This window comes from Vipera berus (assembly GCF_964194415.1).
Source record: "Vipera berus genome assembly, chromosome: 16".
NCBI lineage: Eukaryota > Metazoa > Chordata > Lepidosauria > Squamata > Viperidae > Vipera > Vipera berus.
Window position 1 is genome coordinate 2,409,847 of NC_138219.1, and position 26,369 is coordinate 2,436,215.

The 26,369-nt window shown below is 48.5% G+C and overlaps 1 protein-coding gene across 1 annotated transcript; it reads left to right on the forward strand.

The window, feature by feature from the left end:
- Positions 1–17,349: 17,349 nt before the first annotated feature.
- Positions 17,350–19,039, forward strand: ANKRD34A (ankyrin repeat domain 34A; the record flags this gene model as incomplete). The annotated part of the gene is made up of 1 exon (XM_081340318.1): positions 17,350–19,039. The coding sequence occupies one exon, from the start codon at positions 17,350–17,352 to the stop codon at positions 18,889–18,891; it is 1,542 nt and encodes a 513-aa protein (XP_081196444.1). The 3' UTR covers positions 18,892–19,039.
- Between the last annotated feature and the right edge of the window lie 7,330 nt (positions 19,040–26,369).

The window sequence follows — 26,369 nt, forward strand, 5'->3', positions numbered from 1 at the left end:
AATAGAATAGAATAGAATAGAATGGAATGGAATGGAATGGAATGGAATGGAATGGAATGGAATAGAATAGAATAGAATAGAATAGAATTACAGAATAGAATAGAATAGAATTACAGAATAGAATAGAATTACAGAATAGAATAGAATAGAATTACAGAATAGAATAGAATAGAATAGAATAGAATAGAATAGAATAGAATAGAATAGAATAGAATAGAATAGAATAGAAATATAGGATAGGATAGGATAGGAATATAGATTATAATGAAAATACAGAATAGAATGGAATAGAATGGAATGGAATGGAATAGAATAGAATATGGAATAAAGAATAGAATAGAATTAGAATTAGAATAGAATTAAGAGAGATTAGATTAGAATAGAATAGAATTAAGAGATTAGAATAGAACAAAACAGAATAGAATAGATTAGAATAGAAGGACCGTGGAGATCTTCTAGTTCAATTATCTTTTCTATTTTTGCTCTTCTCTGCACTTCTCTAGAGTCTCAACCTCTAACCAGGACAATTGGATGAGTTCACCTGATTAATCTGAGTCTTACAGAACAACAGAGTTGGAAGGGACCTTGGAGGTCTTCTAGTCTGACCTCCTGCTCAGGCATTTCAGATAAATGGTCATCCAGTCTCTTCTTTTCAAACCCTCCAGTGATGAAGCACCCACAGCTTCTGAAGGCAAGCTGTTCCACTGATTAATTGTTCTCCCTGTCAGGAAATTTCTCCTTAGTTCCAGATTGTGCCTCTCCTTGATGAGCTTCCATCCGTTGTTCCTTATCCTGCCTTCTGGTGCTTTGGAGAATAGGAAGACTCACCCCCACCACCTCAAACATTGGCAGATGCTATCATGTCACCCCTAATTATTCTTTGCATCAAATTAAGACAATACCCAGTCCCTGCAACCGTTCTTCATATGTTGTAGCCTCCGGCCCTCCAATCATCTTCGTTGCTCTTCTCTGCATATTATTATTATTATTATTATTATTATTATTATTATTATTATTATTATTATTATTATTATTATTATTATTATTATTATTATTAATTTTATTTGTATACCGCCCTTCTCCCGAAGGACTCAGGGCGGTGAACAGGGCAATACATATTAAAAAAACAAGATACAAAAATTAAAAACGATTAAACAAAATGCCCACGAATAAGTTAAAACACATTAAAAAGTAGGTTAAAACAGATTAGTAAAACCCAACCCCATCCCATCAGGCCAGGCCAGCTTGTTCAAAAAGGATGGTTTTGAGATCGAGCCGGAAGGAGCAGAGGTCAGGCGCCATCTGGAGCTCGACCGGAAGATGGTTCCATAAATCTGGTGCGCCCACAGAGAAGGCCCTCCCCCTGGGGGCCACCAGTCGACATTGAACATATTAAATGTTCAAACCTCTTGTGCAGAACTGGTGGGATGCTCTGGGGCCAGTCTTCTCCCAAAGGTTCACCCTCCCCCAACCCTGTTCCTCTGACCATGGGCAGAGTTCTCTCTCTCTTCCTCTCTGAGGTTCATTATTCCTTGGTTTTTGAACCCTCTTCTCGTTTAGATGACATCCGGTTTGTGACCCCAGCCTCTCCTCATTGCGTCCTTCTCCTTCACCCCGCAAAGACACACACACACAAAAAAACCCCTTTGAAATTTAAATAAAATAATAAATAAATTCCCGTTCTGCTCAGCTGATTCATGCTCGGAGTAGCCTCCCGGTTGCACCAAGGTTAAAAATAAACTTTTTTCCCCCCCTCCCCTCTTCTGATGCTCGGGAGCATATTAATAGCCCAGCGGCCAACACATGGCTGCCTCCTGTGGGTGCACCGGGGGTGGCAGGCAGGAACGCCAGAGATCTGCAGATCTTTCTCTCTGCTCCATTTGTGGTGCGTCTCAGCCGCCCATCACCCGGGGATACCTATGTGCCCAGCTGGGAGGTTGCCATGGCAACCATGCACACGGAAGGGGGCGCCGAAGATGGAGGAGGAGGAGGAGGAGGAGGAGGAAGAGTGGACATGCAAGAAAGGAAAAGGGCGAAGGGTGGGTGGGTGGAGGAACAAGCCTTTCACGAGGCGGGGGGGGGGCACGATCCTGTCCAGCCAGTGCAATGCTCTGGGTTTTAGCAAAGCTGGGGGGAAAAGGAATTAAATGCTTCCTTGCTTTCCCTGTTTGTGTGGGGCCAGTTGCGCATGGCGCAGGGGGGCGCAGGACAGCCTCCCTGCGCTGCTGGCCAAGGGTCAGTCTGTCGAACCAGACCAATAACTCTTTAGGGAAAAGGAAGGCAGAGAGATAACAGAATAACAGACCTGGAAGGGACCTTGGAGGTCTTCTAGTCCAGGGGTCCCCAACCCCCGGTCCGTGGACCAGTAACGGGCCGTGGCATGCCAGCAACCGGTCCGCACAAACAAGCAAAGCCCCATCCACGAGATGCAGGCAGCACGCAAAACCACGTACCCTCCGGTCCGCGGAAAAACCTCTCCCCACGGAACCGGTGATCCCTGGTGCCCCAAAGGTCAGGGACCTCTGATCTAGTCCAACCCCCTGCTCAAGCAGGAGACCATTCTGGACAAATGGCTGTCCAGTCTCTTCTTGAAAACCTCCAGTGATGGAGCACCCTCAACCTCTGGAGGCTGATTAATTGTTTTCACCGATAGGAAATTTCTCCTTAGTTCTAGGTTGGAAAGAATCGAGGGAGGGAGGGAGGGAGGGAGGGAGGGAGGGAAGGAAGGAAGGAAGGAAGGAAGGAAGGAAGGAAGGAAGGAAGGAAGGAAGGAAGGAAGGAAGGAAAAGAAAGAAAGAAAGAAAGAAAGAAAGAAAGAAAGAAAGAAAGAAAGAAAGGGAGGGAGGAAGGAAGGAAGGAAGGAAGGAAGGAAGGAAGGAAGGAAGGAAGGAAAAGAAAAAAGAGAAGGAAGGAAAAGAGAAAAAGAGAAAGAAAAAGAAAGAGGGAGGGAGGAAAAGAGAAAGAAAGAAAGAGAAAGAAAGGGAGGGAGGGAAGAAAAGAAAGAAAAGGAAGGAAGGAAAAGGAAAAGAAAAAGAAAAACAGAAAGGGAGGGAGGAAAGAAGGAAGGAAAAGAAAGAAGGAAGGAAGGAAGGAAGGAAGGAAATACAGAATAAAACAGTTGGGAGGGTACTTGGAGGTCTTCTAGTCCAACCTATATCGAAGGTCTCCAAACTTGGCCGCTTTAAGACTTGTGGACTTCAACTCCCAGAATTCCCCAGCCAACGTTGCTGATTGACCTCAGGCGGGCCAGACAGAAAGAGTCAAAGGGTGGATGTGGCCCGGGGCCCAAGACTTCCATTGCTCAGTGAGTTTGGCCCCATTTTACAACCTTTTGTTGCCGCATCTGTTAAGCGAATCACTGCAGTCGTTAAGTTAGTCACACGGTTGTTAAGTGAATCTGGCTTCCCCCATTGACTTTGCTGGTCAGAAGGTCGCAAAGGGGGATCGCGTGACCCCGGGAACGCTGCGACCGTCGTAAATATGAGTCAGTTGCCAAGCCTCTGAACTTTGATCACGTGACCCCCGAGGATGCTGCAACGGTTGTTTAAGTGTGACAAACTGGTCATCAGTCACATTTTTCAACGTAGCTTTGTAACGTCGTAAGTCATACCTTCCCAAGTCCATCCGGGGGTGGGGTGGGGGCTCTATCTGAGGCCCCTAAGAGCGCCTGGTCCAGACTGATGCGCAGGGCAGGGGGGGCTACTCAGGGACTCCGCTGCTGCTTTAACGTCTTGGGCTGTCTCACTTACCGACCGTTGCTCATTGTGGCCCTGCAAGTCGTCCGAGGGCTCCTGATAGCAAGCTGGACCAATCCTGACCCCAAACGCGGCTTGCGAGACGCATCGTCCCAATCTGCTGACTGCCCAGAGCAAACAAGCCAGGAATGTTGGAACGCTGAGGGTGTTTCAATGGGGAACATTTGATTTGCTGCGTTTTTTATTTCTTCCCTACCAGAAATTGAACTCTTGTTTCCTCTGCCCACAAACCACCCCCCCCCTCGATTTCAGCAGCCTGATGGGGGGGAGGGAGGGTGTCGCTCTGGTTAAATTCATGATGGCCACCCCCCCACCCCCACTTGCTGGCAAGACTCGCACTGCCTGCCTCTCCCTGCATCACTTGGGCGCTTTCGTCCTAAAATTAGCGTGCTACAAAAATAGCCTCGCTAACGGAAAAGCAGACATCCAATTCCGGCTGGGGGGGGTTGCCGCTAAATATTTCACAGTCCAGGCTGTCCTTGACTTACGACCATTTGTTTAGCAACCGTTTGAAGTTATAAGGGCCCCTGAAAAAATCCTTACGGCGTATGACCGGTCCTCGCACATATGACATCAGGCAACCAGCATGTGTTTGTGACGGATCACCGAGATCAGCATTTGTGACCTTCCCGGCCAGTTTCCGAGAAACGAAGTCGGTGGGGAAGCTTATGACTGCATGGTTCACTTAACCACGATGGCGGAAAAGGTCGTAAAATTAGCCGTGACTCCCTTAACCACCGCCTTGCCTGAAGCGGTGTGCTTCACTCAGTGGCCGCGGTGATTCACTTAACGACTACAGTGAAAATAAATAAATCAGCCAGAGTTTTAACTTAATGTCTTCCTTGCTTAGCAACGGAAGTTCCTATCCTGCTCGTAGTCGTAAATCGAGGACTATCTGTATAAGGGCTTTTCCTGTTTGCCCACTCATTCAAATAGAGGGTCCCCACCTATCTGGGGAAATTCATTTCTAATCCTTCACTTTGCTTTGCATTATCAGGAGGACGAATCGGTGGTCCTAAGGGCAGCCATTCCCAATCTGGGCAACTTGATAGGAGTTCATCTCTCCACTAATTCCTCAACCAGCTAAGAGCAAAAATTTAAGTAACACTGGTTTAATGCAGGGGGCCTCCAAATGTGGCGACTTTAAGACTTGGGGACTTCAACTCCCAGAATTCCGCAGCCAACCACGGGCATTCTAAGAGCCGAAGTCCAAAACTCACCAAGTTTGGAGACTCCTGGTCCACTCATGCATCCACCGGCAGCCAAAACCGACACAGTTAGTGAAATTGCTCCTAATCCACCCAGTAGCCAAACTCTGGGCGGATTACAAAATTTAGCAAAAACGCGACGTTTTAAAGCAGAAAAGCAATGAAAAACCAAATCTCCAGTATGGTTGATGGAGGTTCTCCATCATCCACCTCATGGTTGTCCCAAAAGTGCTTTTTTTACCCGGCAACTGGACTTTCTTGTTTTTCTTTGAAGAACTTTCGCTTCTCCTCCAAGAAGTCGTTTGCAGATGGCCTCAACGACTCTTAAAAAGAAGGCAAACGACCAGCTGTCTGCAAGGAGTATAAATCCTCCCATTTCCCCAGCATCCAGTCAGAGCTGAAGAAGCTTCTGGGATGAGAAGGGAAACGTCTTCAAAGAAAGAGAAGAAAGTCCAGTTGCCTCGTTGGAAAAAGCACCTTTAATAAGATTTCTTTGACAGGATACCTAGGGCCAGGTCTTCCCCCCCATATCATCAGAGTAGATGAGGTTATTAGGTTGGGTCAAACTAGGTCAGGGGTAGGCAACCTCGGCTCTTTTATGACTCATGGACTTCAACTCCCAGAATTCCTGAGTCAGCTGACTCAGGAATTCTGGGAGTTGAAGTCCATGAGTCATAAAAGAGCCGAGGTTGCCTACCCCTGAACTAGGTTATTCCATGGTTTCAAACAGGCCTTCTTTCCATGAGACCCCTGGCCTTCCACTCCCAATGGGATTTCTGGAGAGTTTATTTGCTATTGTGCCTTGTATGTTGCACGAAGAGGACGTATTCAGAGGAATGACGGGAAAAGCAGCTGTTAAGTACAGGTGGTTCTTCACTTACGACAGTTCATTTAGCCACCGTTCAAATTTACAGCGGCACTGAAAAAGGCGACTTACGAGCATTTTTCACACTTATGACCGTTGCAGCATCCCCGTGGTCACATGATCAAAATTCAGCCACTTGGCAACTGACTCATATTTATGACTATTGCGGGGTCCTGGGGTCACGTGATTCCCCTTTTGCGACCTCCTGACAAGCAAAGTCAATGGGGAATTTAACCGTGTTACTAATTTGACACGGTTAAATTCACTTAACCAATGAGGCAAGAAATGTCGTAAAATGGGGCAAAATTCACTTCACAGATGTCTCACTTAGCCACAGAAATTTGGGGCTCAATTGCGGTCATAGGTTGAGGACTACCTGTATAGTAAAAAAAAACAGCCACAGGGAAAAACATGGAGAAGAAAACTTTTTTTCTGCGAGGCTTTTGAGCATCCCAGTTTGGGCGCAGACCGGAGAATCTGGGAATCTCCCTCCAGGGGTTCAAGGCTGGGAAGACCCCCTCCCCACAGCCTGGTGGCCCACCCTGGTGTCCTAGTGGCAGGGTTTCCCACCCTCGGCAAGTTTAAGATGGGCTCACTTCAACTCCCAGTATCCCCCGTTTGATTTTGGGAAGCTAGCTCTGGTTTTCTCAGTCTCAGCATCTTGAAGATGGGTGGACTTCCACTCCCAGAATTCCCCAACCAGAATGCTTTTAAGCGTGTGGACTTCAGCTCCGAGAATTTTCCCCCACCAGCATTCTGGCAGTTGTAGTCCACCCCTCTTAAAGCTTGCTGGCTGGGGAATTCTGGGAGCCCACCCCTCTAAAAGCTTGCTGGCTGGGGAATTCTGGGAGCCCACCCCTCTTAAAGCTTGCTGGCTGGGGAATTCTGGGAGCCCACCCCTCTTAAAGCTTGCTGGCTGGGGAATTCTGGGAGCCCACCCCTCCAAAAGCTTGCTGGCTGGGGAATTCTGGGAGCCCACCCCTCCAAAAGCTTGCTGGCTGGGGAATTCTGGAAGCCCACCCCTCTTAAAGCTTGCTGGCTGGGGAATTTTGGAAGCCCACCCCTCTTAAAACTTGCTGGCTGGGGAATTCTGGGAGCGGAAGCCCACCCCTCTTAAAGCTTGCTGGCTGGGGAATTCTGGGAGCCCACCCCTCTTAAAGCTTGCTGGCTGGGGAATCCTGGGAGCCCACCCGTCTTAAAGCTTGCTGGCTGGGGAATCCTGGGAGCCCACCCCTCTTAAAGCTTGCTGGCTGGGGAATCCTGGGAGCCCACCCCTCTTAAAGCTTGCTGGCTGGGGAATCCTGGGAGCCCACCCCTCTTAAAGCTTGCTGGCTGGGGAATTCTGGGAGTGGAAGCCCACCCCTCTTAAAGCTTGCTGGCTGGGGAATTCTGGAAGCCCACCCCTCTTAAAGCTTGCTGGCTGGGGAATTCTGGAAGCCCACCCCTCTTAAAGCTGGCTGGCTGGGGAATTCTGGGAGTGGAAGCCCACCCCTCTTAAAGCTTGCTGGCTGGGGAATTCTGGAAGCCCACCCCTCTTAAAGCTGGCTGGCTGGGGAATTCTGGGAGTGGAAGCCCACCCCTCTTAAAGCTTGCTGGCTGGGGAATTCTGGAAGCCCACCCCTCTTAAAGCTGGCTGGCTGGGGAATTCTGGGAGTGGAAGCCCACCCCTCTTAAAGCTTGCTGGCTGGGGAATTCTGGAAGCCCACCCCTCTTAAAGCTGGCTGGCTGGGGAATTCTGGGAGTGGAAGCCCACCCCTCTTAAAGCTTGCTGGCTGGGGAATTCTGGAAGCCCACCCCTCTTAAAGCTGGCTGGCTGGGGAATTCTGGGAGTGGAAGCCCACCCCTCTTAAAGCTGGCTGGCTGGGGAATTCTGGAAGCCCACCCCTCTTAAACTCGCTAGGGTTGGGAAAGTCGGCCCAAAGGGAAAGAAGCCCCCGCCCCAGTCTCAGCCGGCCAAGGCTGCTCAGACCCAGAATTCCCTCCCTAAGCCCGGGCGGCCAAGCCGGAGGAGGCGCATCCCCTCCCGGGCGCCCCCTTTCGCCTTGGGACCCCAGCGGAGACCCCAGCGGAGCCGGCCGGGCCGAGGGAGGCCGAGCCGGGGCGGCAGCCACGTGTCTGATGCGCCAAAGGAGGCGGCGCTGCGGTCGCCCAGCCCGGCTCAGTCCGTCTCCCGGAGCCCAGGCAGCCCGGCGAGCGGCGGCGCAGCGCCCGTCCCCGCCCCGAGGCCGAGGCAGGTAAGGGGTCCGCAGCTGGAGGGGCGGCCGGGCGGGGCAGGCGTGGCGAGGCAGCTCACCTGGGCAGCTCACCTGGACCGGCTCGGGCAAGCTGGGGAGGGGAGGGGAGGGAGGGAGGGAATCACGTTGTTTGCCCGGGCTCCCGCCAAGGGGTTTGGGTGGGGGCTGCTCGGACGACCCCCCCCAACTCCCAGGGGCGCTTCCAGCCGGGGCCAAGATGCGCGCTTGGAGGCAGCCGGCATCCAGGTGAGGATGCAAAGATGCTTCACTCGCGCAGCCGCCGGGCGAGCTGGCTTCGCCCCCCCCCCACCACCCCCCTTCGCTTGCAGGGCTTGCAGGGAGGGGGGGACAATGGGAAGCCCCCCCTCCCCTGCAGCCTCGCCTTCTCTCTTCCGAGGATCGCCCCCTTCCGCCCCCCCCTTTCTTCCTTCGCATCTCCCTCCCAGACGACCTTTCCTTCCTTCGCCCCCCCCCAACAATCTCGCAGGACCCTTCGCTGCTGGATCTTCCCTCTGGATCTTTCCACGGAATTAGCAGACCCCCCACCCCACCCCACCCCACCCTCTTCTCTAAACCTCCCCCCCCCCCCGCAATTTTCTTTCTTTCCCAATTCTGCCCCTGGCTTCTCTCGAGGTTGGCTGCCTGGCTGCCTTTAGCACCGCATCCCTTACACCGAGCTTCTGTTTTAATTGGCCAATCCGATTTTTTTGGGTGGGGAGGTTTCTATTTCTGTTTAGATCTCTCTCTCTGTATACATATATGCATACATGCATAGATATGCAATCAGCCCAGGTTCGAATCTCAGAAGGGTATGACTGACTGATGAAGACTAAAGAGTCAGAAATGCATCTCAGTTCTCCTTTAATTCTTTGTTAGTAATTTACACAAATATACACCTATACATATATACATTCGAATTTCTTTTTTTTTAAATAATAATAGAACTGTAGTAGAGCAAGTTCAAAAACCCCAGGTGTATCGATTAAAAACGGTCTGACTGGTAAAAACTTACACATATACACATATATATGTATATACAGGTATACATATATACATGCACTCTCCAGCCAGACCTTATTCAATTTGCAGCCGCCTTGCAGCACCTGGTTTTTTTGTGTGTTTTTTTTGGTGGGGTGGGGGGAACAGGAGTTGGTTGATTTTGGAGTGGACAGATGGCCTCGGCTTTCCCTTTGGAAAGAGCCAACAGAAATTCATAAAATTGTTCACTTTTGTTGCAGTTATGTAACTCAAGCCGAGTCAACACTCCCCGGAGAGACACAGACACACACAGACACAGACACAACATATTTGTGTGTGTACACATACAGAGAGAAAGAGAGAGAGAGAACTAATTTTAATTGCTCTATTTTTAAGTTCATCTCCCCCTAACACGCAAAGGCTAAAATTCCATCAGTAAATAAAATGCCACCACTAAGGATTGATTTGATGGGGTTCTGATCCTTGAGGAATCCAGGGCCGAGATTCCAGTGGATCTCTTTGGAGCCCCCTTGCCGCCCGATTCTGCTTCTTCCTTCTTAGAATAAGAAAGATGCAACGTTTTTTTTGTTCTTGTTTTTGGCAAAACCGACATTCTTTGTGTTTCAGCAGCCAAATCCGTTCCTTTCCACCCTTCGCATTAATGACCTATTAATGAAGCTCCTTGGGGTTTAAGAATTGTGCTTATGTTAAAAATGGGAGTTGAGCCAGATACTCCTTTGATGCTCTCCAAATAAATCTGCTTTTAAATATGTCTGTGCCGATAGCCGTAGCAACCGTGGCGAGGAGAAGTAAAAGATAAATTAAATTTGGTGTTAATTTCAAGCCATACTGGCTCAGAATAAAATTGCTGGGGAATTCCTAACACAAAAACAAGGAGCTTATTTCTCTCCCAGTGTGAGAGGCAGGTACATTTTCCTGGTCTTTGGATTTCAAGCTTTGACAGCTTTTGAGTGCCTCTCTAGGGAGGCTGGGAAAATAATGAGTGGGGGAATTGGATTAGGAAATTGCTGGCATGAGTGATGGGTAATTCCTCAGCTTTCACTTGTTTCTCAGGCACTAGAATCAATAAAATAAAAATAATACAACGAAATAAAACAAAATAAAACAAAATAAAATACCTGCAGATTCTCCATCATCCAGGTCATAGTTATTATCCCAAAGGTCCTTTTTCAGGAGGCAACTGGACTTCCTTGTTTTTCTCTGAAGACGTTGAAGAAGCTTCTTGGATGAGAAGCGAAATTTCTTCAAAGGAAAAACAAGGAAGTCCAGTTGCCTCCTGAAAAAACGCACCTTTGGGATAAAATAATAAAATTAAAATGTTCTTGCAAACAGCTCAGCCCCAGCTGGAGGACTTTTTGCTCTGAACATCTCCAAAAACAGGTAATTTGAATGAAGTGCTTGTGGGTTTTGCTGAAAACTGAATCCTGCTCTCCTGGATAGAAATCCTTGTTTTTTTTTAAAAAAATAAAAACTAGAAATGGGGGAGGGGGCTTTTGGGAAAGAAAGTATCTTGAGCAGGGGTCCCCAACCTCTGGGCTGGTCCCGGGCCACGGCTTGTTGGAGACTGGGCTGCACTAGCAGAGGGCGAGTGAGCGAAGCTTTATCTGCACACACGTGGGACCTAGATTGTGCATGAAACCATTCACACACACACACACACACACACACACGACCACCTGTCCATGGAAAAATTGTGTCTTTCACAAAACCGATCCCTGGTGCCAGAAAAGTTGGGGACCGCTGATCCTGAGCATTCCTCTAAGTCAAAGGGAATAGAGCAGTGTTTCACAACTTGGGCAGCTTGTAGACATGTGGACTTCAACTCCCAGAATTCCCCAGCCAGGGGAATTCTGGGAGTTGACGTCTGCATATCCTCAAGCTGCCAAAGTGGAGAAACACTGCAACAGAAAGACACTATGGCTGATTTGTTTTGCAACTAGCCATTTAAGTACTTGAAAATTGGTGGGCCAGGAACCTCTTGTGTACTGCAGGCAGATCGGGGCCCTTAGGCGTCCAGTTGCTGACCCCCCCTTTCCCCCCCCCGTCCTAACCAGATACAATTATCAGGATTTTGATGAGTTTGCAGAGCCCCAGTTTTGTTCCCAAGAGAACCTCTGAGACAGGCTGGGCCAAACACATGTCTGAAAGAGGGAGAACTGGTGCCAGGAAATACCAGGCAGTGTCACCATTTAGGGGGCTTGCTGGGGGTCCCAAAGAGACCTTTGAACCCTGCCTGCATTTAATCACCCATCCTGAAGCCAGATTTCCAGCTCTTTCGGGGTGGATTTTGTCTGAGGACCACTCCGATGAGCTCCAACTGAACAGGCCTGGAAAATGTGGTGGGAAAAAATAAAGATACAAGCGGAGATACCCGTTGCTTTCGTGAGGAATGTTTGCTTTGGTGCAGACTCGGTTGTGACTAATAGTAGAAAGTAAAGAATAGATTATAAAGTCTTCAGATTATAGATGGTCCTTGACTTACAGCCGCAAATGAGACTAGGATCTCTGTTGCTAAGCCAGGTATTGTTAAAGTGAGTCACATCTGATCTTACCAGCTGCTTTGCCACAGTTGTTAAGCAAATCCCTGCAGTTCTTAAGTGAATCACATGGTTTTTAAACAAATAATACAGGGTTTACTGCCCGAGCAGGGGGTTGGACTAGAAGACCTCCAAGGTCCCTTCCAACTCTATTATTATTATTATTATTATTATTATTATTATTATTATTATTATTATTATTATTATTATTATTATTATTATTATTATTATTATTATTATTATTGAACAGTCAATAATAATAATAATAATAATAATAATAATAATAATAATAATAATAATAATAATAATAATAATAATAATAGAGTTGGAAGGGACCTTGGAGGTCTTCTAGTCCAACCCCCTTCTTCTTCTTCTTCTTCTTCTTCTTCTTCTTCTTCTTCTTCTTCTTCTTCTTCTTCTTCTTCTTCTTCTTCTTCTTCTTCTTCTTCTCCTCCTCCTGATAATGATGATGATGATGATGATAATGATGATTCTGGCTTCCCTTGCTGATTTTGCTTGTCGGAAGCCAGTTGGGAAGGTCACAAATGTCGATGATGTGATCCTGGGATGTTGCAACTCTGGTACATGCCAGTTTTCAGGTGTTAGTATTCTTTATAATGCCTTGGTAAGGCCACACTTGGGATTCTGCGTCCACTTCTGGTCACCATAATATTAAAAAGATGTTGAGCCTCTGGAAAGAGTGAAGAGAAGAGCAGTAAAGACGATTAGGGGGCTGGAGGCTAAAACGCATGAAGAACGGTTGCAGGAATTGGATATTGTCTAGTCTAGTGAAATAAAGAACTAGGGATTCAAATGATAAACTTCTTCCAATATTTGAGGGGCTGTCAGAGAGAAGAGTGGGGGGTGTCAAGCTGTTCTCCAAAGCATCTGAAGGCAGGACAAGAAGCAACGGATGGAAACACCTGAAGTTCTAGTGCAAGGGTCTTCAAACCCGGCCCTTTTATGACTCATGGACTTCAACTCCCAGAATTCCTCAGCCAGGCACGCTGGCTGAGGAATTCTGGGAGTTGAAGTCCATGAGTCATAAAAGGGCTGAGTTTGAAGACCCCTGTTCTAGTGCTTCTTTCTAATGCCTTGGTAAAGCCACACTTGGAATCCTGCATCCAGTTCTGGTCACTGTGCTATAAAAAAAGATGTCGAGACTCTAGAAAGGGTGCAGAGAAGAGCAACAAAGATGATTGCGGGCCTGGAGGCTAAAACATTTGTTATTTATTTATTTATTTATTTATTTATTTATTTATTTATTTATTTATTTATTTATTAGATTTATATACCACCCTTCTCCCGAGGGACTCAGGGCGGTGTACAGGGCAATTAAAATATGACGTACAAAAGTTAAAAATAGATTAAATTAGATTTAGCCCCAAACAAAATAAATTAAATTATGAAATTTAAAACCCCAATCCCTCAGTCCAGTCCGGCAAGCTTGAATAGCCAAGTCTTCAGGTCGCGGCGGAAAGAGCGAAGGTCGGGAGCCATCCGGAGCTCAACAGGCAATTGATTCCAGAGGGCAGGCGCGCCCACAGAGAATGCTCTCCCCCTGGGGGCTGCCAGCCAGCACTCCCTGACCGACGGCACCCTGAGGAGGCCCTCTCTGTGGGAGCGCACGGGGCGATGGGAAGTTGACGCCGGCAGCAGGTGCTCCCGTAGGTAATCCAGACCCATGCCATTTGGGGCTTTATAGGTCATCACCAGCACCAGCACATGAAGAATGGTTGCAGGAATTGCAGGAATCTAGTGGGTTAGGACGCTGAACTTGTCGATCAGAAGGTCGGCAGTTTGGCGGGTCGAATCCCGAGTGCCGCGTAACAGAGTGAGCGCCTGTTACTCGTCCCAGCTTCTGCCAACCTAGCAGTTTGAAAGCACGTAAAAAGGCAAGTAGAAAAATAGGGACCACTCCGGTGGGAAGGTAACGGCGTTCCGTGCGCCTTTGGCGTCTAGTCATGCCGGCCACATGACCACGGAGACGTCCTCGGACAAGCGCTGGCTCTTCGGCTTTGAAACGGAGATGAGCACCGGCCCCTAGAGTCGGAAACGACTAGCATGCATGTGCGGGGGAACCTTTACCTTTACCTTTACTTTTTATGGAGATTCATCCAGGTCATCCACGTCATGATTGTCCCAAAGGTGGTTTTTCAAGAGGCAACTGGACTTTCTCATTTTTCTTTGAAGACATTTTGCTTCTCATCCAAGAAGCTTCTTCAGCTGAGTTACCTCTTGAAAAAGCACCCTTGGGTTGCTGGAATTGGGCAGCAATTTAGTTTAATGAAAAGATGGACCAGGAGTGACAAGATAGCAACTCTTCCAATATTTGAGGGGCTGCCCCAAAGAAGAGGGGGGGGGTCCACCTCTTCTCCAAAGCATCAGAAGGCAGGACAGGAAGCAACAGATGAAAACTAACCAAGGAGAGAAGCAACCTAGAACTGAGAATGAATCATTATCGCAGCTAGCGTTTTGATTGATCAAGGCACAGAAACGATATTTTAATTTTATGAGATACGTAAATCAAGATAGATTCTTATTTGGCGCTTTATTATTATCCATGGTTCTTAATATTCATTCTTAATCTAACAATGATTCTTCTGGTGTGGTATACGATACAAGCAGTCCTCGATTTACGACTACAATTGGGACCAGAATTTTGGTGGCTAAGCAAGGCGGTGCTTAAGGGAGCCGCGCCTGACTTTTTACACTCTTTTTGCCACTGTTGTTTAGTAAATCACTGCAGTTGTTAAGTGAATCATGCGGTCATTAAGCAAATCCAGCTTTCCCTATTGTCTTTGCTGGTTGGAAGACAGCTGGGAAGGACACAAACGGTGATCACGTGATCCCGGGTTGTTGCAACTGTTGTAGATGAACATTGGTTGCTAAGTGCCCGAATTGTGATCACGTAACCATGGGGACATTGTAAGTGTGAGAACCAGCCATAAATTGCTTTTTTTCAATGCCATTGTCACTTCGCACAATCGCTAACTTCAGTCGTCGTAAACTGAAAACTACCTGCATATTTAATCTCTACACTTACTTAATGATCTATGATAGGGGTGTCAGACTGCTGGCCCGCACGGGCTGGATGCGTCATGGCGAAACCGCACCGACCCCATTGCCGGCAATGGAAAAAAGTCACGATACATTGCGGCATGTCACGTGATGTTTAATTTTTTTTAAAAAAATTTTAATTCCATTTATATCCCGCCCTTCTCCAAAGACTCAGGGCGGCTTACAAGCTTAGCAGTAGCCTTCATTCTATGTATATGCCTGCTTGTTAGGGCTTTCACACACACACACACCAAGCAGCATTATTACAAAGTCAGCTTATCGCCCCCAACAATCTGGGTCCTCATTTTACCTACCTGGGAAGGATGGAAGGCTGAGTCAACCTTGAGCCTGGTGGGACTCGAACCTGCACTGATTGCAGGCAGCTGGTGTTACTTAAGGTGGCATTAGCCCACTGCTCCACCAAGGCTCTTTGACACCCCTGATCTATCAGAAAGCGGTAATGTCCATGACATTTTTAAATCCCTGGTTTGTTCGTTTCAATTTTTCCGTTCCCTTTTGTATTTGCTTAGATTTTTTTTTTCTTTAAAAAGATTTGGGTTTGGCTAGTCTAGAGAAAAGAAGGATTAGGGGGGGACATCATGGCAGCATTCCAGCATTTGAGGGGCTGCCCCGAAGAAGAGGAGGGAGTCAAGCTAGTCTCCAAAGCACCTGAAGGCAGGAGAAGAAGCAACAGATGGAAACTGATCAAGGAGAGAAGCAACCTAGAACTGAGGAGAAACTTCCTGACAGAACAATTAATCAGTGGAACAGCTTGCCACCAGAAGTTGTGAAGTTTTTAGGAAGAGACTGGACAGCCACTTGTCTGAGATGGTATAGGTTCTCCTGCTTGAGCAGGGGGTTGGGCTAGATGACCTTCAAGATCCCTTCCAACTTCATTATTATTATAAAACTTTTATTCATAAAACATGAAACTCAGTCAGCTGAACACTCAAACTGACTTGGCACTAATGGTTGACACGGGTTGCTGCCAGCATCCTAGGTATCAACCAGGTATCTCCTTAAAATGTAAGAGTAGTGCAGTTTTTTGTAGCTTTGCTGGACCTGAAGACCTCCAAGGTCCCTTTCAGCTCTATACTGATTCTGATTTTTTTTTAAAGAGAGGGAGCAAAATAGTTACAAATAATCCTCACCTTACAACCATTCATTTAGTGACTGAGGTTACAATGGCCCTGAAAATAGTAATAGAATGGATGTCGCACGGCCATTTCAGCATTCCCCAAGGTCACACGATCAAAATTCGGACACTTGGCAACTGACTCATACTTACGACGGTTGCAGTGTCCTGGGATCACGTGATTCCCTTTTGCGACCTGCTGAGAAGCAAAGTGGGTGGGGAAGATTCACCTAACAACTGGGCTGCTAACTTAACAACTGCAGTGCTTCACTTAACAACTGGGGCAAGGAAGGCCGCAGAATGGGGCAAAACTCCCTTAACAACGGTCTCGCTTGGCCGTGGACATTTTGGTCTCGGTTGTGGTCATAGGTCGAGGACTACCATGTACCCGCCCAACTGCTGAGCTCTTGGTTCTGTTGTGCCTATTAATTCACAGCTCTCCTTAGAAGATCACATAGGAGCTGTGACCAGGGGGGTCTTCACTCGGGTTCGCCTGGTGCGCCAACTACGACCCTATCTGGACCTGGATGCCTTGCAGTACAGTCACAACGCTCTTTACATGGGGCTGCCCTTGAGAATCACTCGGAAGCTTCAGCTGGTGCAGAGTGCAGTTGCACGGACGCTTTTGGGGGCTCCCCGATACTCCCATATTACACATCTCCTCCGTGAGCTGCACTGGCTTCCAGTTGCCTTCCGGGTGAAATTCAAGGTGGTAGTGATGACATACAAAGCCCTACATGGCATGGGTCCGGATTACCTACGGGAGCACCTACTGCCAGCGTCAACACCCCTCCGTCCTGTGCGCTCCCACAGAGAGGGCCTCCTCAGGGTGCCACCGGTCAGAGAATGCCGGCTGGTGGCCCCCAGGGGGAGAGCGTTCTCGGTGGGTGCGCCAACACTCTGGAACTGCTTGCCTGCCGAAATCCAGATGGCCCCCGACCTTCGCACCTTCCAACGTGACTTAAAAACCTACCTATTCCAGCAATCCGGCCTGGCCTGATAGATTTTGGGGTTTCATTTATTTACTGTTGTTTCTACTGTATACCTACCTTGCTCTGTACACCGCCCCGAGTCCTTCGGGAGAAGGGCGGTATATAAAAACAAACAAATAAATAAAATAAATGAATAAATAAATAATTCGCAGCCACAATCCATAATCTAAATTTGAATTGCATTCTGTTTGGCTGCTTTTTTCTTCTCCTAACTGAAAATACTATTTCCTTGAAGGATGACCAGGTTGTTTTAAAACGAATCAGACGTAAGCTCCTTGACTCTTCAAAAGGGACCTTCTGAGGCCATCCAATCTAACCCCTCCTGCAGTTGCCTGAAAGCTCTTGCCTTCCGGGAGTGATAAATCAAGGACTGCTTGTACATCTCTGGAGCCTAGAAAATCTGTGTCCCACCACCCCATTCTCTTCCTCTCTTCCTCTTTTGCAGGTCTCAAAAGCCTCCCTTGCGATGTCTGCCTCCTCTCCCATCTCCGCCTTCTGACAGAGCCCCTTCTGCCGCCCCCCCCCTCCCGGCCAGGCCAGGCCGCCATCACGACCACCCTGACCATGGTGCACACCGAAGGCAGCGCCTTGCTGAAAGCTGTCTGGCAGGGCAAATTCCGGCTGACCCGCCTCTTGCTGGAAGGCGGGGCTTACATCAACGAGGGCAACACCCAGGGCGAGACGCCGCTCATTGCCGCCTGCGTGGCCAGCTACGAGGAGCCCCAGAACAAGCCCCGCATGGTGAGGTACCTGCTGGAGAGCGGAGCCGACCCCAACATTCCTGACAAGACGGGCAAGTCTGCCTTGATGCATGCCTGCGCGGAAGGCGCCGGGGCCGAGGTGGCCACCGTCCTGCTGAAGCACGGGGCGGACCCCAGCGCCAAGGACTATTCGGGCGCCTCGGCGTTGGTGTACGCCATCAACAAAGGGGACCGGGCGACCTTGCAGGTGCTTCTGGATGCCTGCAAAGCCAAGGGCAAGGAGGTCATCATCATCACCACCGACACCTCCCCTTCGGGAACCAAGAAGACCAAGCAGTACCTCAACTCCCCGCCCTCTCCCGGCGTGGAGGACAAGCCCCTGCCCACCCTGTGCATGTCGCCTTCCGACATCGAAGTCCGCACCTCCCAGTCTCCTGGGGGCAGCGAGAAGGAAGAGGAGCGGGACGTTTTCAACTTCAGCCTGGCCACCCGACTCAGCTGCTCTCCCCATAGCAAGGGGAAGGAGATGGAGGAGAAGGGCTCCTCGGGGCTACTCCCCAAAAGTCAGCTCAAGCAGCTGAAGAGACTGAACTCTGAGCCGTGGGGCTTGGTGGCCCCCTCGGTCTTGGCTGCCTCCTATCAGGAAAAAGCCCGGAGCCCAGAAGATCGGGTAAGGATTGAGATGAACGGCTTGAGCCTCGCCAAAAGGCCTCCACTGTCTCGGAGACACAGCGTGGAAGGACAGGAGACCTCCTGCTTCAAGATGGGGACCCACCAAGGATCTGGAGATGAGGTCTCGGCCTTGGATTCCTCCTGGGCGGAGAAGGTCCAGTTGGGCCACCTCCATCAGGCCCTCTCTCGACACAACACAGCCCCAGAAACTCAAGAGGGTCCTAGTCCCAGAAGCGTGGCCCACCACAAGTTGACCTGCTTGGAACATTTTGAGTCTGATTCCCTCTGTCCCGAATCCATTCCAGGTTCTCCAGATTCGGGCCGGGTTTCGCTGGAGAGAAGGCGGTACAACGCCTCCCCTTTGACCTTGCCCACCAGCTCCTCCCGGGAAAGTCTAGAGAGCATCCCCAATGCCGTCTCCCCGATGTCCATCCGGCGTAGGACCCCAGGCCTCCTGGAGCGAAGGGGCTCCGGGACGTTACTCCTCGACCACATCGCCCACAGCCGCCCGGGGTTCCTGCCCCCTCTGCACTTCAACCCTCACCCTCCCCTCCGCGACATCCGAGCCAATGGGAAGCCCCCTTCCCCGGCCCACAAGGGGCTGATCCCCATGGCTCCCTCATCCCCGAAGACCAAGCGGCTTCTCCGAAGACACTCCATGCAAACGGAGCAGATGAAGCAGCTGGTCAGTTTCCAGAGCCTGATTGCACAAGGCGACTCGGTGGCCACCTAAAATGGGCAATCCTTAGAAACCAGAATCAACCGTAATCTTTGTCTTCGGCCTAGTCAAAGTTTAGAGGGCCCAACCTGTCTTCATAGTTGGGTTTCCATTGTCTTCCTCCTTTGTTTGGTGTCCTACGTGGTAGCGGCCATATTTAGAATCCTAACCTAACTTGACTTGCTAAACCTGGAGAGTTGGAACCAGCATCCGAAGACCACCGAAGAGACAGGATCTTGGAATGGGCCAGACAATTCACAGTTGCCGTCCAGTGGCTACAACTTCGAGGAAACTCACCCATCTCTGGTCAACTTTGGGGAGAGGAAGATCTGCAACAAAAGGTTGACCATGAAAATAGGAGATTGTTGAGATCTAGACGCCCTTTCTGTGGTTTGGATGCCGAGTTGGAGATGGTGAACGCCGAATACACAACGGTAGAGGTTGTTGCTCAAGTGATGGTCCAAGAAGAGGGACCTCTTGGACAAACTGGAGGAACTTTTGAGATGAATGACACAAGATAGATTCATGTCTTGTGGATCTAGGACTTCTTCAGGGATCCATTGGCATCAGGCAAAATTCTTCTGCTTCTCCCGTCAGGTCTGCTTTCCCAAAGAGATCTGAGAAAATTAGAGAAATCGCTCGGCTGCAGAGAGCCAGGAAGTGACAGATCTGAAAATGTTCTATACATAGCAACACCCAGGAAAATGGCCCTCTCTACTTCTCATTCTCCGGGTCAAATCCTGGGCCTTCTGCCTTTTCCGATCAGTAGACCAGTGTTCCTCAACTTTATGAGATGAAAATGGTGGGAGGCAAGAAAGCCGAGGTCCACCCCTGAAGGTTCAATTCAGCTGCTTTATTGCTAAAAGCCAATGCACAGGAATCTTCTCAACTAGCAGTCAGCACTTGGTTAGTGTTAGATAAGGCTCAAGGGCACTCAAGGGAGATTGGATTTAGTTTGCTTGTGGCTACGTACGGATTCTATGCTGATGCCTCTTTTCACTCCGCTCCTGGGTTCTGTCACTCCTCCTATGTTCTCAACTCCCAGAATTCCCAATGCTGGCTGGGGAATTTTGGGAGTTGAAGTCCACACAGCTGAGCTTGAGGAAAACTGCAATAATTTACTGACCCTTTCACTGACCGTTTGGGATTTGTCCTCACTGAAGGAAAACTTGAACCAAATGTTTTATGTCCTTGGTCACCGCTATATTTTTTCCACCATCTGGATTTTTCCAGGTTTCCATTTCTTCTGAAGGCTTTATCTGACGGGAGTCGGGACTCAGGGTTTTGGGGTTCAGCTTGGAGATCGGGGAACCTCTACCCATCCTCCAGTTTCTAGGATTGAGCAACTAAAAACCAAGACTTTCTTTCTTTCTTTTCCCCCATTACTCCCAGTAGGAAAGTTTTGACTGGCGATCTTAAATTTTCTGGAGAAGATTTTGAGACTTTCAGGGTTATTTCTGACCCAGCATGGATTATTTTTTTGGTCTTCCGGATGCTTTTGAACTTAACTTCAACTCTCTCCACATTGTCACTTCAGCAAGAACCTCACGTGGACCTCACAGTTTCGGTGACGAGGTCAAAATATTTCCAGAAATGCTGTTTCCGGGATGTAGGCTCGTCTTTCTGGGTGAAAACCAGACAGAGTTCCCTTCTTTATTTAAATCAGGAAGTAAGTGGATTCCTTAATCTGTTCCCAGAACTGTGGGTGAGAGCAATTCCAGGGAGATGGATGGCCAGTTTAAAATGGTTCTCCGGATCTTACATTTATTTATTTATTTTACTTTTTCCACCTGGACTGTCAAGGCTCAGGGAGGGCACCCTGATTTTGATGTCCCAGAAGGACTTGCGGGATGTCTTCATGTCTCCTGGCTGTTGTCCCTTGAAACGGGGACCTTGGATTTTCCAATTTGACAGCTTCTATCGTGGACCTTCCTGTTAGCTTCCTCTGCTGCTCTCCAGAACTATATTCAAACCTTATTCCTTATTATTCCATTTTTTTTTCTCAGAGCAGTGTTTTTCAAACATGGCCCCTTTAAGACAGGTGGACTTCAACTCCCAGAATTCCACAGCCAGCTACAGAATTGTGGGAGTTGAAGTCCACCCATCTTAAAGGGGCCAAGTTTGTTTTTTTTTAAACAGTGTTATCCATTTCTAAAATTTAGGTATTTCCACCCAACCTCCTTTTGCCTGCATCTCTGGCTGAATTGAGGTTGCCTCTACAGGTAGTCCTCAACTTACGACCACAATTGAGCCCAAAACGTCTGTGGCTAAGTGAGACGTTTGTTAAGTGAATTTTGCCCCATTTTTACCCTCTTGCCACAGCTGTTAAGTGAATCACTGCAGCTGATCAGTTAGTAACCCGGTTGTTAAGTGAATCTGGGTACACCCCCCCCCCCATTGATTTTGCTGGTCAGAAGGTTGCAAAAGGGGATCACATAACCTGACCGTCATAAATGTGAGTCAGTTGTCAAGCATGTGAATTTAAATCATGTGACCATGGGGGAGGCTGCAACAGTTGTAAGGGTGAAAAATGATCATAAGTCCCTTTTTTCAGCGCCACCGTAATTTTGAATGGTCATTAAAAGAACGGTTGTAAGTCGAGGACTACTTGTAACTCACCCATGCCCGAAAGAGGCTTGGTTGTCTTTGGTGCCCCCTGACAATGCGGTAAGCTTGGATCTGGCCTGTTCCTTCCAAGCAACAGAATTCGGAACCAGCCTTGAAGCCCCCCCGTCTATTTTCTGCCCCCTCCGAGCCCCCTCCTGGGTGCAGAAACAGCTCTCTCGATGGGGAGAGGTCTGTCTCACCGAAGGGACCCTATTGAGATATCTACCCCTTTACCAAAACATTGCACAAACGCGCCCTTCGCAGCACCCAGATTTGGGAACGGCTGGAGCAATTTGGGGGCTAATTCACGGTGGCCGGCAGGAGGAACCACTCCTCATTGGCGTCACCATTTTTAAATAATGGAAGCAGGTACAATTGGCTTCTCCCCTACTCAATCACCTTGGACCACCCCCACCACCCCACGACTCATAAATGATTGGTTGGCCCACTCTTGACTTGCCTTTTACAGAATAGAATACAGAATAACGGAGTTGGAAGGGAGGTCTTCTAGCCCAACCCCCCTGCTCTTACAGTCATCACTTCTGTCTTAAGGACATTCCTGCACAAATGCTGCACTTTGGGTCTGCAGTTTCCGCTTCTGCAGCACACTACGTGGGATAGGTGGTCCTCCACGTATGGCTTACAATGGGGACCGTCACTAAGTGACTTGCACCTAATTTTACAGCCTTTTTGCCACCGTTAAGCGAATCATGCAGCCGCTAAGCAAATCTGTCTTCCCCCCAGTCTTCAATTTATCACAGTTGGGATTGAAACGTCCATAGCTAGGCGATGCGGTCTTTAAGTGAGTCGCCCCAATTTTATGACCTCTTTTGCCACTGTTGTTAAGCAAGTCCAGCTTCCCTCGTGGGATTTGCTTGTCAAGGGGCCTCTGGGAAGGTGGTAAGTGTTGGTCACATGACCCCAGGACGCTGCAACGGTTGTAAACACATCCTGGTTGCCAAGTGGTCAAATTCTGATCATGTGATCCCAGGGATATTGTGACGGATCATAAATGTAAGGGTTGGTCACACGTCACATTTTTCAGGACCATTGTAACTTGCAACGGATGTTAAATCGAAGACTACCTGTATTCCGATTTCTGCCCATATAGCCTTCCAAAAACTGGCTGGCAAATTTTAAGACAGGGTCCAGTTTGTCCGTGCCACATCTGGACGGATGACGTTACCTGCAAATCAGACTTCCTGAAAACCTCACCTTTTCAGTTCTGGATGGATTATGGGCTGTTGCTGCATACTGTAGTTGTGGATGATAAAATCTGGATTAAAAATCTAGAATTAAATTTAGAACTGCCAACTAGAAAGCTGGTGAGCCTTCCAGGGCATCAGGATCTAGAAATAAGCTGTGTCAAGAGAATGTAAGGTGTGTATTTTCAACTACGCAATCTCCCCTTTCCATTGCGTGGTTTGCAGAAATGTGACAGGTGCCGAGGATGGTTTTTTTCTACTCCTGAGCCTCTCCAGATGTTTCTTCCAGTCCTGCTGTCTTGACTCAGCATCATCTGTCCGATAGACAATCCTCTAGGACCTGAACAGATGCTTCCTTAACAGCGTCACTCCAGTCTTCTTTTGCACTTGTTTCTCCTCTTCCGGTTGTGGTTTAAGCACAATGTTGCCCCTCGTGGCCAAACGCACAATTTCTTGGGAGGGATATGTGACCTCTTGCAGCTCTTCTGTGCCAAGTCCGACACGGACCAATTAGAAGTAGATAGATACTGAAATAATATATACAAATGCTGAAGAAAAGAACCAACGGTGTTTCTGTCTTTGTGGGCGAGCGTGTGTTTGCGAGAGATGGAGAAAGAGAGGGCAATGGTGGTGGTTTACTAATAACTTAGAAGACACGTTAGCACAATGGGCGCCGACCTTCCCAGGTAGACCAAACAGGAAACAACCAGACAAGCTAATTTTATTTCATTGTAAAGCTACATTAACAGAATTTCACAAGCCTGAAAATACAAATCTCCCACCATCTGTTTTATAGCCTTAGGAAACTAAGAAACTTTTGAGAGCCTCTTTCTGTACCTGTTATACAGCTGAGGATTGCTCAGGCTCTTATCCAACTTCCCTAAAGCTATATTAATGGAATCTTGTAAGTCTGAAGGTACAAACCTCCCCGTCTCTTTTACAGCCTGAGAAAGTGAGGTTCCTTTTTTCAGAGCCTCTTTCTCTTCCCATTATGCAGCTGAGGGCTATGCAGACTCTTATCCAACTGTTCCCTAAAGTTACATAAAATCAAGTCTGAAAGATTTACAAATCTCTCGCCATCTCTTTTACAGCCTGATAAATCAGGAAGGGTCCCTTCTGAGTCTCTTTTTCCTTCCATTATACAGCTCTGGGCTAAACAGCCTCTTATCTGACGGTCCCTTAAAACTGCTATACAGAATTTTTTGCAAGTCTGAAAGTACCAATCTGCCACCGTCTCTTTGACCGTCTTAGGAAGCTAAGGTGCCTCTTTTTCAATCTATCCTGCAGCTGAGGGCTAAGCTGTCTCTTATCTATCAATTCCCTTGGCAGAATCTTTCTGCTCTGAGGTCTTTTCCACATACCGTTGCACCACGTGACACTTTGTGTTTCCTTCTTGGAACACACAACACATTTGCAATCTTGAGATCACGTTGTAGACACTCTGACAATACGGCTGCCTTGTGGGATTGGCTCATTCAAAAAGCAGCCACCATGATTCTTCCCTACCACCGCAACTTAGATTTTTACCTTTTTCTGGACATTAGACCAGCATGTCCCATGTAAGATTCCAGGTGCCTCCTGGAAGAAGCAAGCTCAGAAGAGCTTGTTGGATCAGCACAGAGGAAGGAAATTATGGGCTCCATCTTCCTTGCACTCTCTGGCTCTTTCTGTCTGTGGTCAAGTGGAAAAGAATCACTTGCTGCCCATTAGGTGTTTTCTAAGCATTAGGAAGGGTGGCTCAGTGGGTTAGCACGCTGAGACGGTCGATCAGAAGGTCGGCAGTTTGGCGGGTCGAATCCCGAGTGCCACGTAACAGACTGAGCGCCTGTTACTCGTCCCAGCTTCTGCCAACCTAGCAGTTCGAAAGCACGTAAAAATGCAAGTAGGAAAATAGGGACCACTCCGGTGGGAAGGTAACAGCGTTCCGTGTGCCTTTGGCGTCTAGTCATGCCGGCCACGTGACCACAGAGACGTCCTCGGAGAAGCGCTGGCTCTTCGGCTTTGAAATGGAGATGAGCACTGGCCCCTAGAGTCAGAAACGACTAGCACACATGTGCAGGGGAACCTTTACCTTTTTAAGCATTAGGAGCACTGCTTCAGGTGCACATGGCCACCCCCACCAACACTGACAAGGCAAGTCGCTAGAACAGGGGTCCCCAACCTGTGGGCCACGGCCCACCACCAGGCCATGGCCCACCGGACTGCGTGAGTGGCTGGCTGATGCATGTGTGCGTGCAGGTGCGTACAGTCCCAGTTGCACGAGCGTCATCACAAACATTGTGGGTGTTGGTGGCCCTATTCGTACGAGCGTCGCAGGCGTTGGCAACCCCATTCACACAAGCAACCAAAAGGTTGGGAAACTGCACTAGAATATAAAATGAGAGCAAACCTCACTCCCTAGTGCCACTGATGACGTTACCTAGTTGGGTAATGAAACGTCTGCAAGAAAATCACCAAGCTCAGAGAACATCGAGGACCCCCTAGTCTTCCTCCTCCTCTTCCTCCTCCTCCCCAGCTCCCTTCGAGCACTTATGGTGTTCGCTAGTTGGGTAAATAAACAACTAAATTCAGCATTAAGTACTCCACTGTTCAAGACTGAGCAATAGATATTCTCGTCTGTTGCTACATAGTCAATTGGGAGACGTGTCCTCTCCTGCTCCTTATGAATCTGCACCTCATTGTAAGCTCAATCATAGGATACTCAATGTTTTCCAAACTTGTAAATTTTTAAGATGGGTGGACTTCATAGCTGGCTGGGGAATTCTGGGAGTTGAAGTCCAGACATCTTAAAAGTTGTTAAGGTTGCAAAGCGACTGGTCCGGTCTTTCTTCCTCCTGTCTCCTGAGACGATTCCCACACGTCCTCTGACCTCATTTGAGACACGTGACGAAACGATGCTCCTGGCACTAACGGCTCATCTCGAAGGCCTTAATGCTTCTGTTAAGGCTCGCCCTGCCGAACCCATGCTTCCCTGCCGCTTTTCCACTCAAAAAATTACCAAAACGAGTTGCAAAGCAGTGACTCTCGAATGCTGAGCCCTTCGTCCTCCTCCCGTCGAGATAAGCAGATGGCCGGGGGAGGCTCTCGACTGAAGGGTCCCCATCCTGTCCGGAACAGCATCTGGTGCCCGAGCAGATTGTCACCGGCGGTGGAAACAAGGTCTCTGTGGCTTCGTGGCCATCTGTGCGATTGGAAGAGGAGGCGAGTCACCTTTGAATAGAATTATTGGAAGCTGGAAGAGAAAGAGGACAAGCAGTGCGCAGCGTGCCTGCAGTGACCTTCACAAACACACAACCACAAAAGCGGGTGGCAGGGCTGTGAGTGCCTGTAGACACGGAAATACACGCACTTTTCTTGTTTTCCCCCTTTCCCCCCCCCCCCCGCATCTGCTGGAGCAGCCGAAGGACAGCAGAACCAGCCTGGGGAGACGGTAAGTACTGGCTAATTGTCCCGTTTGGATATCAAGCAAATCTTTGTCTTCTGATAAGTCATTTTATTGACTGGGCTGTCGCCTTTCATTTAAGAGGACAGAATAGCAGAGTTGGAAGGGAGCTTGGAGGCCATCTAGTCCAACCTCATGCTTGAGCAGGAAAGCCTAGACCATTTCAGACAAGTGTTCTGTCCAGTCTCTTCTTAAGAGCCTCCACGTTACGAAGCATCCGCAACGTCTGCAGGATAAAG